Source organism: Quercus suber, unplaced genomic scaffold (assembly GCF_002906115.3).
Source record: "Quercus suber isolate HL8 unplaced genomic scaffold, Cork oak 2.0 scaffold_639, whole genome shotgun sequence".
Taxonomy (NCBI): Eukaryota; Viridiplantae; Streptophyta; class Magnoliopsida; order Fagales; family Fagaceae; genus Quercus; species Quercus suber.
In genome coordinates this window covers 46,962-67,183 of record NW_027070080.1, presented here as the reverse complement: position 1 = coordinate 67,183, position 20,222 = coordinate 46,962, and the positions used below count along the sequence as shown (strand labels likewise).

The 20,222-nt window shown below is 34.6% G+C and overlaps 3 protein-coding genes and 1 non-coding gene across 7 annotated transcripts; 1 reads left to right on the top strand and 3 right to left on the bottom strand.

The window, feature by feature from the left end:
• Positions 1 to 2,621: 2,621 nt before the first annotated feature.
• On the top strand, positions 2,622 to 7,653 carry LOC111996602 (B-box zinc finger protein 18). 4 transcript variants are annotated; one of them, XR_010625843.1, is made up of 7 exons: positions 2,622 to 3,209; positions 4,542 to 4,638; positions 4,743 to 4,858; positions 4,943 to 5,185; positions 5,332 to 5,427; positions 6,581 to 6,639; positions 7,226 to 7,653. XR_010625843.1 is itself a non-coding variant. In XM_024028585.2 (6 exons), the coding sequence occupies exons 1-5, from the start codon at positions 3,117 to 3,119 to the stop codon at positions 5,413 to 5,415; spliced, it is 633 nt and encodes a 210-aa protein (XP_023884353.1). In that variant the 5' UTR covers positions 2,622 to 3,116; the 3' UTR covers positions 5,416 to 5,427; positions 7,226 to 7,653. The 4 variants fall into 4 exon arrangements, 3 of the variants coding, with proteins under 3 accessions (XP_023884353.1, XP_065621634.1, XP_023884352.1); XM_024028585.2 differs by lacking the exon at positions 6,581 to 6,639; XM_065765562.1 differs by lacking the exon at positions 6,581 to 6,639 and having other exon boundaries at positions 7,153 to 7,653.
• Positions 7,654 to 9,638: 1,985 nt separating this feature from the next.
• LOC111996620 (fructose-bisphosphate aldolase 1, chloroplastic) lies at positions 9,639 to 12,187 on the bottom strand. Its single transcript, XM_024028604.2, has 6 exons — positions 11,910 to 12,187; positions 11,285 to 11,554; positions 10,815 to 10,924; positions 10,637 to 10,727; positions 10,216 to 10,485; positions 9,639 to 10,116 (listed from the first exon to the last, which is right to left on the bottom strand). Exons 1-6 carry the CDS (start codon positions 12,078 to 12,080, stop codon positions 9,838 to 9,840), a joined length of 1,191 nt encoding a protein of 396 aa, XP_023884372.1. The 5' UTR covers positions 12,081 to 12,187; the 3' UTR covers positions 9,639 to 9,837.
• Positions 12,188 to 13,302: 1,115 nt separating this feature from the next.
• On the bottom strand, positions 13,303 to 16,647 carry LOC111996603 (uncharacterized). The gene is made up of 2 exons (XM_024028588.2): positions 16,480 to 16,647; positions 13,303 to 14,759 (listed from the first exon to the last, which is right to left on the bottom strand). Exon 2 carries the CDS (start codon positions 14,755 to 14,757, stop codon positions 13,639 to 13,641), a length of 1,119 nt encoding a protein of 372 aa, XP_023884356.1. The 5' UTR covers positions 14,758 to 14,759; positions 16,480 to 16,647; the 3' UTR covers positions 13,303 to 13,638.
• A 73-nt stretch (positions 16,648 to 16,720) lies between these two features.
• On the bottom strand, positions 16,721 to 16,793 carry TRNAE-CUC (transfer RNA glutamic acid (anticodon CUC)). Its single transcript has one exon. It is a non-coding gene; the product is annotated as a tRNA-Glu (tRNA).
• Between the last annotated feature and the right edge of the window lie 3,429 nt (positions 16,794 to 20,222).

Genomic DNA, 20,222 nt, shown 5'->3' with positions numbered 1-20,222 from the left:
TATACATTTTAATCGCCTCCAATTCAATGCATGGCATTTTATAAAGGACGGTGTTTAGTTTTATCATTTCCAACTTAATACATTATGTTTTAATGTTTTATAAAACAATTCATGTGTATTATTTAAATAAGTCACATAACTTATTAAAAAAAAAAAATCATCTAAGACTATAGTAGATGAGCTTTTCAATCGCTATATAGTGGATTGAAGAAAAATAATTTTAAACAGATTTGGAATTAAATTTTTTCTTTTTATAAAATTATCTATTTGTATTATTTAAATATATTACACGACCTATTAAATTTTTTTTTTTTTTTTCCTTAAAGGTTACGAAGTTGGAACACTTTTCTGTTGCGCACACAGTATTTCTATGTAAAAATTTTCTTACTCTTATCTTATCATGAATAGGAGGAAGCCGGAAGCTTCGGGCCCATCTAGGGCACGAGAAAAATAAGAGGCCTCAAAATTAAGGTGGGTCACAGCAGCCTCGGCCGAATATAAAATAGGGGTGGGCCATGGCAGATATGAAGCTCATGGATGAGAATGGAGCAGGTGTAGCTTTCATTACTATGGTAGCTTTGAAGATTGTGGTTGGCTTTGGATAATTGAGTTTCGAGTGTACCACACGACACCTGTTACAACAAAATCCTTGACTATTATTTCCTTCCTACAACAAGCAGATCACCTTCTTTTTTTGTCTATATATTATTTCTGGAATGTCTCATTCGTGGACCAAATTAGGCATCTGGAGTGTGCGATTGTGTAGCGGTATTTCTGCATTTGCGTGCGTTGCATTTTTTTAGCTAGTTTTATGACACTGATTATAGACCAGTCAAGAAATGAAAAAAGTGTAAATATTATTTTTAATAATAAAAAATATTTTGCTATAATGCTTTTAATTTTTAGTAAAATAAGTGGTGTTTAAACACACTCTGAGTGTATTTTTTCATAGACAATCTTTTTGGGCTAGATTACACACTTTAGAAAGTTGTAGTGGTATTTACAATTGATATCCCAAACATCTTTAAAAATGCCAAAACTCAAAAGGATCAAGTAACCTCATTGAACAAGATTTTATAGAGGAATTAGGATCCAAAAAAACTTTATGATTACAAAATCATTTGTGGTGGCTGTTTTAGTGATTTCCTATTGCATATTTGGATCCTAAACTTAGAATTTTAATCACTCTTGGACAGATTAAGCGGAAATAGATGAGTGGAATCGGATTCTCAATGTCCAAAGTTTTGTAACTCGATTAACTTTTTTTTTTTTTAAATTATTAAAGAAGTGGTATCATAACTTTGTTAAACTAATCCACATTCAATAGTGTGATATATGGAATCAGAGAACTCCAAGTTTACAATAAATTTTTCAAATCTATTGAATCCACCACCTAGCAATCCAAGTATGTTAATATTTGAAGTTGAAAGAAACATGGATACAATATTTGTAGAATTAGGACATGATTTGTGTTAGAAAATAATTTATAAATTAAAAAAAAAAAAAAAAACTCTTTTGAGGCATAAATATTTTGAAATTGACATATATACAAGCTCCTTGATTTTTTTTTTCTTTTTTTTGAAATACACACAAAAATGAGAGGGAATGAGGTTGTAACACAAAAGCATACTACGAACTCCACAAAAAAAATCATGATATTACTATATGACATACATACATACATACATACATATATATATATATATATATGCTACTTTTTAGTCACTAAATCCGACCCCTAGTCACACCACTTTTCATCAAAACAATAATAGTAGAGCAAAGTAGGAGAAGGTAATTCATGTATTTGAATATGTATCCTTACTCTCATCTAATATGTATATTATATGCATAAAATAATTATTAAGAGAAAATAAATATTTCGTTGGATTATACAAACATAGTAGGTAATCACAAATTGCGCTCACATGCATGCATGAACCCCATGTTTAACATTCCCCCCACCCCCTTCTCCTTTATAAAAGGCATGCCTAGCAATTAAACAACCATATTATTTGCGTTTAAAAATTCTTAATAGTCATAGCATTATAACTCAGTTGATGTTTTCAACAAAAACATTTAAAGTTCAAATCTCCTTCTCATAATCAACAAATTATTAAAGAAAATGTATATATTACTAAACATTTTCTAACATTAATAAAATAAGAGTTAGAATTTTTAGAGCCTATAATATGCAAAGTTGTCAATATCGAATTAGTATCAACCATATCGACCGGTACGTATTCGTCACTACCATATCAACCACTAAATTGATACAAATACTCCTTGAAATGTATTTGATAAAATACCAATTTAAAAAAAGGGTATAAAACATATTCTTTGAGTTAGTAAATTAGGATAATGTAATATGTGTATTTCAAATTTAATGTTTATAAATATATCGATCCGTATAATATAGACAACTCAAAATTGTATATTAAAATGGTCCCATTAATGTGTGTTGTAAGGGCAAGGAAATTAAAAAAATTGTCAAAATTTTTTTAATTTCTGATAAATATTTTCTAAAATTAGTTGTGTTTCTTAAGGCACACATTAGTCAAATTCATATTAAAATATTTCGTTATAAATAAAAGTAAAACCTTTACAAACTCAGGTATTGGAAACAAAGTGTCAACATGCTGCAGCGAGTACTTACCAATGAAGTACACCAGTGACTAGGATTAACATGCCACTTTTTTTTTTCTTCCTGTTTCTCAGTCAAGTCCACCTGTCTTCTCCACCATCGTCCGCTTCCTCGGCCATTACCATTTACTAGTATTAAAGAAAAGGAACATTCATTTCCTCGTTCTATTCACACCCTTTTGTTTATAAATGTTTTTTTTTTTCCTAACCCTGCCTGAATGGCTTTTTCAGTTCTTTATAAATGATAAAAGTATAAAACCCACATTCACTTCCTAGTTCTGATAATACCCATTTGCTTGTTAATGTTTAATCTTTCTTTATAACTCTGCCTGATTGACTTTTGAGTTCTTAACAAATTTGATAAGCAAGTTTACGTTTTGATTGTGAAAGATTGTTAAAGAAAGCAAACAAAAAGATGGCATTGAAGCAGAGAAAGGAGGAATGAGAAGGGAACAAGGTACTACAATTCATAGAAAATGCGGACACTTTGTGATGTGTGTGAGAGCGCTCCTGCCATTATTTTCTGTGCCGCTGATGAGGCTGCTCTTTGCCAGGCTTGTGATGAAAAGGTAAAGTTTCAATCTTTGATTTGATCTTAAAATGTTTTTTTGAGGATCGGTTTGATTAGGACTGTGCAGCATATTTGAAAGTTGACTTAGTGGCATTGTGATTGGAAATTCAGAGACTTGTTGTGTGTTTGATAATCGATGAGCTGGGTAATAAAAAATGAACTCTTGGGTTGGTTTTTGGAGATGGGTTAGTGCTAAATTTTGTATTTAGAGGAAAATTTAAACTTTAAATTGATTGCCATTTGTTAACTCAAGTTCTCTGGTCTTCTTTTTGTTGTCCTTGTACATCTGTTGTCAATACAATGGCTCTCTCTCTCTCTCTCTCTCTCTCTTGCTCGTTCACTCACAAGTCACACGTGTACTAGGAGAAACTTCAAGCCTTTATTTTCCATCTCGGTAGTATGATGTTTTTCTTGGCCTACTTTTAGGCTGGGCTGATCCTAATTAAATATGAGTATGAGATCAGATGAATTTCAGTCTTATCTGACTGCAAATGGGTTGCCACTCAGCATTATCTTTTTGACTATGGTTATTGATTGAAATTTATAAATTACCGATTGACTCAAAAGTGTATGCGGTTAGGAAATGATGAATTTAATTATTTAATTTATATTCTAACTCTAGGTAGAGTAGAGACACGGGTTGAACTTACCATGATAATTTATCAATTGTCCTAAAAGCTTAAATTATTAGGAAATAGTGAATTTATTCATTTAATTAATATTCCAACAAAAATGTTATTGCTCAACAACTTCCATAAAGATTAACCAGTTGGATGGCTTATATAGTTTTGAGAAGTATGTGTGTGTATTGGAGTTATTGGGTTCAAGTATTGGCTAATATTCTCTTATCAGTAATGCTTTGCGGGGATCAATAATATTAATATGGTATTGTGAAATTCTTTAAAATCATTGTGCATATTTGCATGTTTAAGTAGTGAGATTGGTTAACTTAACCAAGAGGCATGAATGATGAGTTTTCACTATGCTCGACTTGATCTGACATGTGTGCTGAGGTATAGTGGTGGGACTAATGTAAGGCCCTTTTTCATTGGATTTGAGTAGATTGTCAGAAACATGACAAGCTGCACTCATTAGATTAAAAATCTAGCAGGTATATAAGGAGGGTACCTTCTTGATGGGGTGGTATTTTTTTAATCTATTTGAGCATATGTCATAAATTAAAATTCTTCATATTTCCATTTGCATGCAATAGAGTTGTGTTGGTGATAGGATAGAGGTCATACTCATGTAAATTCTGAATTTTTCTGCTGGTCTTCAAATTACACAATGACAGTTGCTTTATATGGTTTTCTATATTCTGGACTTGCAGGTTCATTTGTGCAACAAGCTTGCCAGTAGACATGTACGGGTTGGGCTTGCTGATCCCTCGAATGTCCCGCGCTGTGACATATGTGAAAATGCACCTGGTATGCTATTTTCTGTATGTTTTATATTTTCAGTGTGAGACAATTTGCAGTTTGAACTTTTGCATGAAGCTAAGTATTTCTCTTTCCTGTAAACATGTATATAGCTTTCTTTTATTGTGAGATAGACGGTAGTTCCCTTTGTCTGCAATGTGATATGACTGTGCATGTTGGTGGTAAAAGAACCCATGCAAGATATCTCCTACTGAGGCAGAGAATTGAGGTTTGTGTCTCTGTACTGGCAAGTGCTAGTTCAGGTTTGTGTTTTCAAGAGGCCATCTGAATCATTGCCTTGTATTCCTTGTAGTTTCCAGGGGACAAACTTGGCCGTTCGGAAGAACTAGGGACGCAACCCCTTGATCCAAATCAAGCAAGAAGGGAGCTGAGTCAGCCGCCTAAGCTGACAATGAGAGAGAATCAGAAAAATCACAGGCCCTCTCCTGTTCCAGTGCTCAACAACAATATTGGTGGTGATGACAAGATTGAAAATCAAATGATTGATCTTAATACTAGGCCCCAACGGGTACATGGACAAGCTTCAACCAACCAGGTATTTGATTTTCCAGTGTCCATATTGGAATGTAGTTCTTTATGGTGGCACTATTCTCTAATTTGATCTTAAATCTTAATTCCTGGAATTTTTTATGCTCTAATTATTTGTTACATAAATATATTGTGCCTGCTTTCATATTCTAGGAACAGGGTACGGATGTTCTAAGTGGCACTAATCATGAATCTGCAAGTCTGGTTCCTGGGGGGATCTTTCAAAAGACAGCCTGAAAAGTGAGCATGGTACATTTTGGATTTCACACCAAGCTGATTCAAGTTACTCTATCTGCCCTTTTTTGCTCTATGAAGTTGACATTGTGTTTTACAGATCAGGAAAATACTTTTGTTGGTATTGACCCCTCTGTCCTAAACAAAAACAGATATATTATTAAACAGTGTCCCTATACTTGCTGTCCATTAAATGCCACAGGATTAATGGAACTACTTCTGTGTAGTGGCTCAATTGGAAACATTAGATTGCTACAAAAAACCTAGCACGTTATAGAGGCTGTTGAAGATATATGTATATTCTCTATTTTTTCTTGATATGGGGCCTCCTCTGTATGGTTAGGAGGTGAATCATTAAAATTCCAAAACACTTTGTAATGTTTCCCAATATATTCATCAAATGGTATTATAATTACAGTTGTTTGATTGACTGACTGACATTTGATTTGAAGATGTTCTGAATATGTATTTTACTAAGTGAGGAAACTAAGGAACTTCTTGAATATATGGAATTTAAGGACTGTAAAGTGAACCTTAATGCAAGCTAGGGGTTATTATAATCTGGCAGGCTTTATCTTATATAATAACCTTGATGAATTAGTTGATCAAAGCAATGAAGTAAATTGAGTAAGGTAGCATTTTCTCCACAGACAAGTTCACTTAGCAGCTCCCGGTCAATTGTGATTTACAAGCAGAAAGCTGATAGAACTTATCCCCAGTCAAAAAAAATGTTCTGTTAATGCGCAGTCTTTGTACTGGATGGATAAAGTAGTTTCTCACCAAGAACTCTGATAGGTTGACATTGTAAATAATGTTGTTGCATGTACTTCAAAAGGAAAATTATCATACTGTTGTAGTGTACTTGTGATTTACTTGTAGCGTGCTTGTGACAGAGTCAGAGCTAATGCCATCATATACAGTTTCTCTGTGGCATGCTGCATGTTCAGATGTTAAATATCATCATATCTTTTGGCTTTTCTGGATGTTTCACCAGTTTTTCCTTTCAGTGTTAGAATATATGTTAATCATAGATACTTAGTTCACATTGACAAGTTCCCATGCATAATGACTATTCTAATCTAACTTGATTCTACATTATTTAAAGGTTAGTTCATGTGGTGTTTCATTCAGAATTGTTTATTGATCAATGACAGTTTCTAATGTTTAGTGAACAGAGGAAACTTGGAAGACTTGAGGATTCAACGAGTTTTCAGTTTTTGTGTACATGTATACAACCTCTCTTAGCTGTGCATCTAGAACTGGTTCTTTTCCCTTTTTTTTTTTTTTTTTTCCTTTTTTTGGGCAGAGGTATTTAGTTGATGGAGATGACATCTAGGTTTAAGCTTTGTAATCTGGTTAGTTTTATGTGAGTTCACTGGTGGTATCTGCCACTGCATTTGCATTGAGGCCTTACAACATCTGCTAGGTTTGTTTTCTGGTATTTTTTTTCCCTGTGGACATTTGCATTGCAGTCTCACATCATATCTTTTAAGGAAAAGAATAATATTGGCAATTGCAAGCATATGGTTGAATGTAAAGGGCAGTTGTGTAGATAGTCTATATAGATTATCTATATTTTTGTAGAGATTGTCTTGTATATTTTCTCTTTTAAGTTTGGTGTCCCATTGAATCTCTCTTCTGGGACTAGTATTTTTCTACCCTAGGTAATTTGTTCAAATTTCTCTCCTTAGATCCAAAGTTGTGAGTTGTCATGTTCTATTTGCCTTCCTATTTTTGTAGATTGTGCCCCTCTTTCTTGGAAGTTTTGAATCATTTGATTACAATAATGAGAGTGAGTTATGTTGGTTTCCAGTGATGAAATGGTCACGATTGATGCTGAGAACAAGATTGTGTGAAGGGATTGGTGATTTCTTTAGGGGAGAAACATAAGACAGTAATTAAGTGAGAACAATCTGCTGACTTCATCTGTGCACTGTGCTTAATGATGGTTGAAAATAGGGAGGAAAATACTTCTTTAAATTTGTATTATCATGAATATTGATTATTGATCCTTTTAATATTTTGTGATTGAATGGAACAATGATGCATAATATGTCACTTATTTCAGTCTCCCAGCATCATTAGCTCTGTTTATCTGTGCTGTAATATTATGGTTGAAAATGGGGCACACTTTCTTACCTTGTCTAATATTGAGATTGTCATGGACACTGTTTATTAGCCCTATTAGCTCTTGTACCCTGTGGCTGCAGGTATTTCTGGAAACATTTCTTTCACATCTTCCATGTTAGCTCCAAATTGCATGTAGCAACATTTTGTTACAGTTATTCCATTTCTCTGGGTTAAAGTTGTCTGTTACATTGTTATGCAAAGTAGATTAGATGAAGATTTAACTAAAAACCATTAGCAACATTTTCCTTTAAATAAAATTAATAATAATAACAGAATTGTTAGTACAATATCTTGGAATTCCCTGTAATTCAATTTCAATAAAGTTATTATTAAGCATGGAATCAGGTGGCATCTGCCTTCAGAGGTTGGAAAAGAAAAATAACCAATAGGTAATTTTATATGACGATGGTGAGCAACCAAATAACAGGATTTGTAGCCTTTTATGTTAAATCACCATTGTCTTGTTTTGTATCATATGGGGTACCTTCAGTACATCTTCCAATAACACTCTTTAGAGTGTTTGTTTCACGTGTTGTATGATACTGTGAAACCATTGGCATAAGCCAGATTTAATGCCAGCCCGAAAGTGATTCACTACCAAGTGTCATTTGGTACCTTGGATTCTCTTCTAAGAGGGTGTTTGGTTCGCTTGATTTTGCTCAGTCTTTTATTTTTCAACTACGGGTTCCTTGTTTTCCTTGCTTCCTTCATTGTTGGAGCTTCTGTAACCTGACTCAATACTATGATTAGTTTTGGTTTGAGTTTAGTCTTCCTGAAGTTACTGTGTTCATCAATTTCTTCCATATCAGCAAATTTTCTTTGGCTAAAATTTTGTTTTTGCCTCTAGAGTTTGCATAAATTTCATTTTTTATTCCTAAATTTTAAAAAGTTCATTTATCTCAAACTTTTTAAAAAGATTTTTTTCGATAGTTCAGGGACAAAAGGAGAACTTTTTACAATAATTTAAAGATGAAAAACAAACCTTTTGAATTTATAATTGTAACTATTTCAATAAGTTTGGAAAAAAAAAAAATATATATATATATATATATCTTAGCACGTTTTTTTTTAGGCCTTGAGAGAAAGTAAAGCGGTGAGGTTCTTATCTTCAATCTCCGAAGTACATGGGTTTTAATTTTTCAGCTCAGTTACGTTCATAAACTGGGTCTGGCCCTTCATGAATAGGTGGGTCGTTACCTGGCCTAATGGGCCCAACTTTAGAACTTAATATTTCAGTCTTTATATTGGTTCCATTTAGCAGATCATAGGTAAACACCATGGGAAACGCTCTTGAAAAAATATTTTAGAAAAGAAGAGTTCCAAAATTGATTTGTTGGGAATCAGATATTCAAGTTAAAATTTATATGAACCATGTTAGTATAGGAGACAATATCTTGTACATTTGATATGTATATATCATCTCTCTCAATATGTGGATTTGATAATTGTGTGAAACTCACATGTTATGAGAGAGACGATGCATATATCAGATGTATGAAATAATTAATAGTTAATATAAATCTTTCCTTCTCGGGGTTAATATATCACTTTTGTGCTTTTTTAAAGAGTGTGGTTTAATAGTTGAACTCGAGTCACATAAGAGCATTAGTGGAGCTCATGAGAACGGTCTTCTGATATGTGTAAGAGCATTCGTGGAGTTCATGAGAACAGTCTTCAGATATGTGTTAACTTACTTTTTTCCATTTTGTAAAAGATTAGTTGTAATTATGGGAGTTCAGATTGCTTTGAAAGAATCCAAATTCTATTTAAGTACAAGATCAACCAGTCAGTATATAATAGTTCCTTATGTGATATCCTATCTTAAGAGTAAAGCTAGCAGCCACACCATTGATACTTGAATAAGATTAACCCTCACTATTCGTTCTTCGAGGAGGTTAATGGAGCCAAAATCTCAGAATACCGAGCTAGTAGCATTATACTATGGTGAGCTAAACAGCTACACTAAGCTAGTCGTTTAAAATTTATGCATAGTAGAGTTGACTCTAGTGAGAGTTTCAACCAGATTTTAGGGGTTAAAACACTACTAAGTTCAAGCATTTTAGCAAATGATGATGCATATTTTAGCACACACTACCTAATCTCATCATCAATAGGTTTATTAAGTGGCTAAAAGTACATTTAATCATGAACAAAAATAGTCTCCACGCTATAAAGCATTACACATTCCAGAGAAATTAGCATTCATCCATCCATCCATCCATCATCATCATCGTCCTCTGCTGCCTCTTCTTCTTCTACTTCATCATCATCATCTATATCTTTGGCGCAAGCAGCTTAGTAAACGTAACCCTTGACAAACATTCCCTTCTTGGCCTCTTCTGACTCTCCCTCACCAGTGTATTTTCCAAGCTGAGCAAGAGAGTTGGCCTTGGCACGGATAAGCAGTGCCTCCTGAGCTGCCTTGACGTTTTCAGGCCTGCCTCCCCATGTCTTAAGGCAGGTGTTCTGGAGGGCTCTGGCATATGAGAACGACACGTGCCATGGGTTTGGAGATTGGTTCATGGCATTCAAGTTCAAGGTTGCTTCAACCTCGGATTGGCCACCAGACAAAAACTGCTCATTATGAACAAAATCACACAATTAGTACATGAATCATCCTTGATTTAATATAGAGAAGAATTATGGAACTTTATTATTTGTTATGACACTTGCCATGATTCCAGGGACAGCTGGGGGGACTCTTCTCTGGAGGAGCTTGAGGGTGTAATCGGCAATCTGCTGAGGGGTGTTCCTTTCCTTGCATTCAGCTCCAGGAGTTACCATGCTAGGCTTGAGAAGAATACCCTCAAACAAGACATTGTTCTCAGCAAGGTAGAAGAAAACCTCAGCCCACACCTTCTGTGCAACTTCAAAATTCCTCTCAATGCCATGTTCACCATCAAGTAAGATTTCTGGCTCCACAATTGGGACCAACCCATTGTCCTGCAAGATCAACAGTATTGATCATTAGCATATTAAAATCACTTCCATTGCTTTTGAGTTTCATAAGACTTTATTTTTACTCAATTTCAACCAGAAGCACTTCTCAAATGCTAACTGAATATATACAAATCTTTAGAATCAGTTCTCTTACTTGAGAAATGGCAGCGTAGCGGGCAAGACCCCAGGCTGCTTCCTTCACTGCCAATTCAGTTGGGCCATTGGGAATGCTGACAACGGTACGCCTAATTGATCAAATTGATATATGTTAGATTTCATTGTCATATAGGTATGAGCTAGTATCTGTCAAAAATTGGGGTTTAGATTGACACCATTTGGCGAAACGAGCTCCCTGCTGGTAGTAAGCAGCTGTGCGAGAAGCAAGGCCATCAAGACCTTGGCACCATGACTCATTGTTGGAACCAACTAAGGGCACCAAACCCTGTTGTTCTCATTGTTTAAACCATACATTAATTAGTATTGTTATCCTTGGAAAAAAAATGTCTTAATACATGCATTTATATGAACTTATTCATGTTGACATATAAGAAGTCAAGTGCATCTTAGGTTATCAAAAATGCTCCAATTATCTTTTTTCATCACACACACACACACACACACACACAAATCCATGTAGAAATGCATCTAGTTGTTAGTCAATGAACATAATTTTCATGACAGCTAAGATAGATTTAAGACCAAAAGGCAAAAGTTATATATAAACTGGAACGGAATACTTGAAAAACATTGTCAACAAACAAAAGTATCTCAAAATGCTAGGAGCAATTTATGGGTGGCGTACCTTGTCGACTTTGATACCAGGTACAATTTTTTGCTCAACAAGAACATCCACTATCTTTTTACCATCGGTGGTGGATTGGTAGAGGGTTTCCTCAAAGAGGATAGCACCAGAGATGTAATTGCCTAGGCCAGGAGCTGTGACAAGGAGGGTACGGTATGCTTGGCGGTTAGCCTCAGTGTTCTCTAACCCAATAGAAGCTAGACGTTTCCCACATGTAGCATTGGACTCGTCCATGGCCAAAATTCCACGCCCTGGTGATGCAACAATTTTCTATACCCCAAAAAACACACATTATCAGTGGCTTACCATGTATGCTGTGTAGTAAGAGAATCAAAGAGGACTGTTTGAGCCTTTAGTAAGTTTATCTTCATACTTTCTACACAATAAACTAGACTATATATGTTACTTTATGCGTTTGGACGTTTGAAAGTTGTTGTATGTTACTAGTTCTTAATGAGTTTGTTTATTTAATTTGCTAAACACATACAAGTAGTAATAATACCTTATGTCTATTCAAAAACTTAAGCTGAAACGTTGAATTTAATCATTTAACCATTATTCTAACTCATAATAATATTAAAAGTTTTAAATTCTCATTATGGTTATGAAGATATTGCACACATACCGCGGTCTTGACAAGTTCATCAGCATAAGATCCAGCTCGGATGGTGAGGGGTGATGGGGCGTTGGGGAGGCACCGGACAACGGAGACTGAGGGTTGGCGAAGGGTTTGGCCCTTCACCCACTCAGACTTGTCAAGGACAGGAGATGACTTGAGAAGAGATGCTGAGGCCATTGTTTGCTTTGCTTGTTGTGAAGATAGCTAGGCCTTTAATAAGCACTATAATCTTATCTCCTCTAGCAAGCTTTCTTTGAGCCTCTTTACCACACATGCAATTCACTCATTGTATTTATAATTGCTTAAGTGTACTGTCACAAGATGTCCCATTTGAGGCTGTTGTGTGTCAACCTATGATGTTTTACCATGTGGATGATAACTTGCTGACTTGTCAAGCTGCATACGTGGTTGAGATAAATGGTTTTTTTCCCACCTCGTAAAAACATGAAATACTGACTGAAAAAAAAACAATGATATTTTTTCTCGTGTTAGTGTTACAAGACAAATACATCACATTCACCATAAAACAAAACAGTATACAAATTAGCGTCAGCCAGATTCCTCTCGAAAGTAAGTCTAAGGCCGTGATTTCTTCAATTGCTTTGTCTTTGTATTTTAGCTTTGTACTGACTAATGGCCATGATTTAGTTTATGTGATTTGAAAGATTGTGATTTTCCTGTCAACGGTGCATAGCATGCCAGGTTAGCTGCTTCAGATTCTCACCTCAGACTCAGTCACTCGGTCCTTCTCTCTCTGTGAAATGCATAGACCATGATTTTCCATGCCATGTAGACCGCGGTTTATGCACATCATTGTGTAGGTCCATTACAAATTTACAATGGCCTACACCAATTTGCATATTGGTGGTGGAAGTAAAATGCCAATGATATGTGGTTGAGGTCCCTCCATATTGTTTTGCAACTATGAGAACCGCAATTCTGATTTTTTGTTTCCATGAAGAATTCATGAAGTCTAATAATACTACAATTTGCACCATCGCTGAAATGACTGGTTTTGATTGGTACATATTGAGTGATGTTAATGATAATTTCATGTAAAAGTGATATTGCTGCAATTGCAACTTTTACTAACTAAATTGTAAAAATAATTATGAAAAGAATTGTGTCCCTAAACATAAATATGGGCTTCAAGATTGCAAAGAACTGCTAAATTTGTATATGAAGGACCCTCTTCCGAAAGTTAGAATCAATAGATATTCAAATCGTCTATTTTAAAATACTATAACCCTTTTCTTTTCTTTTTTTGATGGGAAACCCCTTCTAATTGGTTGAGTATGATACTTCTCAAAAATCGAAATACTTGATCAAGGAGGAACAATAAAGAAGCTACCAAAGGTCGGTAAATTATAGGGAATAACTGCTTTTTTACAATGAAAAAAAAAAAAGAAACAAATAAATATAACTATATGAAGAGCTACATGAAGAATCATCACAAAGTATAAAGAATGAAATGACCTTCAAAAATTCACGAGCTCGAGGCAAAGAAAAGAATGAGGAGAAGTTTGCAAGATATTTGACCATCCATAACTTCAAACCAACCATCATTTCACCAAGTTGGTACTGCAACAATAGAGACATCAGCAGAATCTCCTAAACTATTACAGTTTGTTGAAGTACCTTAAAGGTTGGTCACATTCAGAGTTTGCCTCTAACTGTCAGCAGCACAGAGGAGGAAGAAAACAAAGCCCATTTACACAAACATTTAACTAGAATTTCAATGTAGAGATAGGTCTGAAATGCCAGCTATTAGACTATCAAACGACTGTTCTTCCAGATCTTTCCATGCCCCTGAATCATTAAGAGTTGATGGTATCGATTCAAAGGAATTATCTGTTAGGGCCTTGTTCAATTGTTTAACTAGTTCACCATCCTCAGCTGGAATGTCCAAATCCCAGACCCTGAAGATATCCTCAGTTGAGGGTTCCACATCATAAGCTGAAGAACCCAAATCAAGCATGGATTCAGTTCGTCCACTCTCTTTGAGGCCTTCAGTGTAAGTTGGCAGAAATGGATTTCTCTCAAAAGTTAACGACTGCAAAGTGTTATTTTTCAACTTGATTGGAAGATCATCACCTTTTGTTTTTTCTTCTTCATTAGAAAGAACCATATCATCCACATTTGAAGGCTCCAACTCATTAGTGAAGGAGCCCAAATCAAGCTTTGATGCACTACTTCCACTCTCTTTTAGGCCTTCAGTGTGTGTTAGCAAAAATGAATTTCCCCCATATGTTAATGACTGCAAAGTGTTATTCCCCAACTTGATTGGAACATCACCTTTTGTTTTTTCTTCTTCATTAGCAAGAACCATGTCATCCACATTTGAAGGCTCCAACTCATAAGTTGAGGAGCCCAAATCAAGCTTTGACCCACTACTTCCACTCTCTTCCAGGCCTTCAGTGTTAGTTAGCAAAAATGAATTTCCCCCATATGTTAATGATGGCAAAGTGTTATTCTTCAAATTGATTGGAAGATCATCACCTTTTGTTTTGGTTTCTTTATTAATGAGAACAAGATCATCATCAGCTCTTCCTCGGAACTGCACAGCGTCTGCCTCCTCACTGGAAGGAAGTATTTCAACATCAGTTTCTTCAGGAGAATCATTGCTTACAGCAGCAGAGGAGTTAATTAATTCAGGTTGAGAAATGAAGATTTCTAATAAGGCGTCTTTCAAAGAATTCATATTAGTCTCTGAGCTTTCAGGGTCTTTGATCAGGCAGGAGTCGACCCAAGCAATATCTTCTGGGGAAAGCCCTTCTCCTCTCTCATTAGACTCTATAGAATTCAGAATGGAAGAAAGAATAGAGCTTTCCATTGCACTTTCTTCTACATCCATGGCTGCAAATGTTTGGAGAACAATGTCAAAATGAAAATAAATAGAGCTTTGCATCACACCATCTTGAAGATGCCAGGGATTCAACCCCAGAGTTATACCCACCAAAAGGGTGGTGTTGATAGGCTAAAGAGCCATTGAAGGAAAAAAATGTTAGAAGAAAACTGTTAGACAAAAATAAAATGTGTGTGTAAAACAACGTCAACATCACACTTGGGACTAACAGATGGAAGACATAAAACCAGTAAATGACCCCTCCTAGGTAAAATTGCCCAACTAATAGTTATTTCAGAACTAGTCATGTTATGGATTGGCTTTCCATGCATGCCGTTTTTTCCTGTCAGCTACCACTGAAAAAAAAAACCCTTGAAAATGCTCATCTATGTGTTTCATTTCAAATGCAAAATGTTCCTTAACCATAAAAATTTTGACCAAGAAAACTATCAACGCAAAAGGATATAACCTAATTGCCACCAATGGCAACCAGAACATAGGTACCAATCATTTCTATCACATGTCAGGATATCAGTTCACATGATACCAAAATCACCTTCAAGGTGTTAACCAACCCCTCTATTGAGACTATTTTTAGAAACTCCAAACTTAATTTTTTTTTTTTTTTTTTTTATATAAAAAAATACAAAAGAAATGTAATATTATATAATCAAGGAAGACAGGAACTTGATGTTGGCAATGAAAAGCATTACCAGCAACAATCAGCAGAGGAATCATACAATGACCACACATATGAAAAGATGGTTTATACGCTTGGGGTGGCAAGGATAGGTAGTTAGTACAAGGCTTTTCCGCATAAACAAAACGAGAATTCCCAGAGAGGAAACAGCATACGTGTGATAAGAGGAAGAGAACCTCTATCAAGACTTATTTCAGAAATTCCGAACTTCAAAAAAATACAAAAGAGAAGCAATATAATCAAGCAAGGAAGGAACTTGATGTCAACAATGATAACCAAGACCAGCAAAAATCAGCAGAAGAATTGTATAATGATCACACACACAACAAGAAGGTAATACAATCATGGTCACTAGGCCAAATACAAGGCTTTTTCGTGTAATGAAATGAAATTATGAAAATTCCCATCAAGGAAACGGCATAAATGTGATAGAATAAGAGAATCAGGTACTGGTACTTTTCCAATCAAGAGCTAATGTCCCCAACCACAAAAAAAAAAAAAAAAAATCTTTATTGGTATTACACACACACCCAGTAAGCTCTTAGCTCATGTTCCTAACAATTCGAAGAAATTTGCAACATCAACCATCAATTCATGGGGTTAAGACTTAAGAAGATGTCAGAATTAGGCCAATCAAGATCCCTTTTTTTTTCATCAAGTTTAGTACTTTACACTTTATAGAGTAAAAATTCTATAATCTCTCTTCAATTCAAGATAAATTCACTTTTCCCTTAAACCGTGACAACATTTTCAGTGGAAACAAACAGAGACCAAAGTGTGCGAATTTGTAACTTTCAAATTGTGTTGAGCCAAAGTTTTCAGTTACAAGGATAACCAAAATTTGAGTCTTGGTAGCATAAAAAAAGGTTCTTACTGTTTGATGAAATAGAAAATAGCAAGCTTGAAGCTAAACCCTAAACCCTAAAATCTGTAAAAGAAGATTAATTTAATATCGGAGAGAGAGAGAGAGAGAGAGAGAGAGAGAGAGAGAAAAGGGATTGAAATTAGGGCAGGAAAATTGAGAAGCGTACCTTAGATATGGAATCGGAAAAGGATCGAATTGGGGAAAATTGAGATTCAAGCTGAGAAGGAATTGGAAAAGAAAATGAGAGGAATTGGAATTGGGGAAAGTTGAGGTTCAACTGTTTTAAGCTTTTAAGTTTGAAAGTCTAAGCTGAGAGAGGGAATTGGAAAAGAAAAAAAACAAAGGAAAAAGGATTTCCGGGAATTGGAAAAGAAAAAAAAAAAGAAAAAAAAAAGAGGAAAAAGGATTTCCGTTGCCGGGACTTGAACCCGGGTCTCTCGGGTGAGAGCCGAGTATCCTAACCAACTAGACTACAACGGATTTCTGCTTTCATTAGTGATGGAAAAATATTTTCTACTTGACAAAGAAGAGTTATTCCCCACTTTCATCTACATCTCAATGATATGCTAAAATGATCATAATAATAATTAAGACTTTTTTTTTTCCAAATTAAATGGAGAAAATCTATTGCCTAGTAGAGATTTAGTATTTCATCAATTTAAAAGTGAATATATTGTCACATCATTTAAAAATATCATGTCATTTCATTCATCATATATGGTTTAGATTTCATTTGATTTTATTGGGATGATTCAGATTTTATTATTTCATGAATTTAAAGGCGAGTTTATTATCACATCATTTCAAAGCAATTATCATTTCTTATTTTGTGAAATATGATTTTTAAATGATGTGGTATCGCGTACAGTATATTATTAGATTTATTAATAGGTAATTCTGTACCATGAAATGAGTAGACCAGCTAACGAAGATGATCATTTTCTAAATGAAAGAGCAAGTTGCTATTATCTTTTTACCCCTTGGTTTTTTTTTTTTTTTTTTTTTTACATATGAGAGAGTTTTTTTATTATCTTTAATTACTTCTATATTTTGTAAGTATGTTATCCTTTTCTGTGACTTGTGAGTTTTGATACACGACACATTTTTTACAAGCCCAATTCAACCAAGTCCAACTTTATTGTGGGTTCAATTCATGTATTATATCTTATTTATTCTTTTAAGCATGGCTCAAGCCCATGCGACATATTGAGAAAACTGAAGAAGTGTGGTTTGGAGGATATAGGTCGTTTTTTTTTTCCAAACCTTTTGCATGAGCCCAATATGCATGCTACCAAGTGAGCAAAGGACACCGGTAGCACCTCTAGCTTACGGAGGAGGTCTTATATCCGAAATTTTCACCCCAAAAAACTTTTATGCTCTGGCTGACTATGGCCCAACTTTTCTGCTCTACACTTTCTTTTTTTTTTTCTTTTTTTTTGGCTTAGAACACATAGCTAACCCTAAGTGGCTAGCCTTGTCTACTACAGCAACCAAATATAGCCTCCAAGGGCCTGCCATGTCGCCATGTCTAGGAAACATTAGTCCATGAATTTAGGCCACTTCATTTCTCAAATTATGCAAAAAGCAAGTCAACCCTCTTACCCAATTAAAGCAAATCTGACCATAACCTCTTTGATTGATACCTTGGATTCAAAGCCTCTTCTATTAACAAAAAACTAGTCACTTAGAGCACCCCAAACTCAATACAAAATGCCTCAATCAAATTCAAAAGGAACTAACCACGTTTTACCCACATAGTTGAAACTTTGGAGGAAAAGTCCATTCAGCTAGCTAACATTCTCACAATTTCGAAGCTTGGGGGTGGAAATATGGGTACATAAAAACTTTCCCTCTTTTCCACACAACCTCTCTCAATTTTCTCTTCTTGCTAACTGTGGATTGAAGTTTCAGACTTGTTATGTTCTTATGCATTTTTTAGCATGTTGTTATTGCCATTTTGATTTCTCTCTTGTTAAAGCACTATTAGCCTTTGTTCATTATACATTTAGAATTTTGGGCTTGATTCTTCACAAATAATCACTTCTAAAGAACCCAAAGGGAGATTTGGGCCATTCTCGTATTTTTTGCTCTTATCGCAAAAACGTCCCTAACAATGAGCATCTTCAAAAATCATCAGGCCTTACAAGAAAATGTCATGCAAAGCTTCCAAGTGAAATATATATATATATATATGTATATATATATCTATCTTTTATAACAATTGAACCATGCCATTAATGTAATACTATAATAAGTGAATATCATTTGTAAAGTTGGTGGAACCTTGACCAAAAAAAAAAAAAATTTTGAATCATATAACACTAATTCTTTGAGTTGTTACGTAGATGATTTGGTATATCTATTACAATAGATTTTTCTTATTAATTTTTTTTCCCAAATTTCCAAGCCATGTTAGTGACCTTAACAATTGTTGTTGATATGTAACACTGTGCTTCATTAAATTTATGTACCATACCTTTTGAAGATTTTTTTTAAAAATAACTATAAATCTCAAACTATATTATTAGTTAGGCAAGGTTTGAAACATATTTGGTTTATAACAATTCGACTTTTTTGGAGTCGATTTCGCCCTTTGAAAATTCACTGAGAAATCGACTTTTCTAGAGTCGATTTCGCCCTTCGACTTTTCTGGAGTCAATTTCCCAGTGAATTTTCAAAGGGCAAAATCGACTCCAGAAAAGTCGAATTGTTATAAACCAAATATGTTTCAAACCTTGCTTTACTAATACAATAGTTTGAGGGATTTGAATATTTTTTAATAAAATCCTACCTTTTGATGTGTGTTTAAGTTATGTCATTTTGAGTATAAATGATCATGTCAATTTGGATATGTTGATGATAATTTTCATTACGTCTTGCTAACAAGTACCCTAAGAATGTGTACAAATTAAAAAAAGAAAATGACCAATCTCCGAATAGCGAATGAAATAGACCAAAATGACCGAAGCAGACAATGACCGAATTAGACCAAAATGGACTGAATAGGAACAAAGTGACCGAATAAGAAAAAATTGGATAGAATTGATCGAATAGAACCAAATTGGACCAAATATAACCAAAGTGGACCGAATAGGACTAATGTGAATTGAATTGGACCAAATTGGACTGAATAAGACCAATGTGAACCGAATAGAACGAAGATGGACCAAAACGGACCGAATAATGCTAAAGTTGACTAAAGTAGACCAAATAGGACCATAGTGGACTGAATAAGATCAAAAGTGCACAGAATGGTCCGCAAAGGACCAAAGTGGACCGAAATAAAACCCCGTGGACCGAATAGAACCAAAGTTGACAGAATAGACCGAGATGGACTGAGTAGAGCTAAGGTGGACTGAATAAGACCGAATGGACCGAATAAGACAAAAGTGGATAAAATTGACCGAATAGAACCAAAGTGGACTGAATAAGACTGAATAGGTCAGAAGTGGACCAAATAGGACCAAAATGGACCTAATCAGACCGAATAGAATCAATGTGGACTGAAGTGGACCAAATAGGACAAAGTATACATAATGGACCAAATTGGGACCGAATTGGACCAAAATGGACCAAAGTACAAAACAAAAATATAAGCAAAACAAGTTTGTAGTGGTAAAAAAATTGATTTAAAAATCAAATAAATAAAATAATGATGTTGTGAATCCTTCAAAGTGAGGTAGCAAATATAGATATAAAATATATATGATATTAAGTTTTATTTATTAATTATTATTTAAACATGCAATTCATGCATCATAAATAAATATTGAACATTCAATATTTGGCACCTTGTTGTCAATCTGGGTTTTGATGTTTTGGCATCATAAAAAGGGGTGTACATAGTTGTTATTGTAGTTAAATATATATATATATATATATATATATATATATATATATATATATATA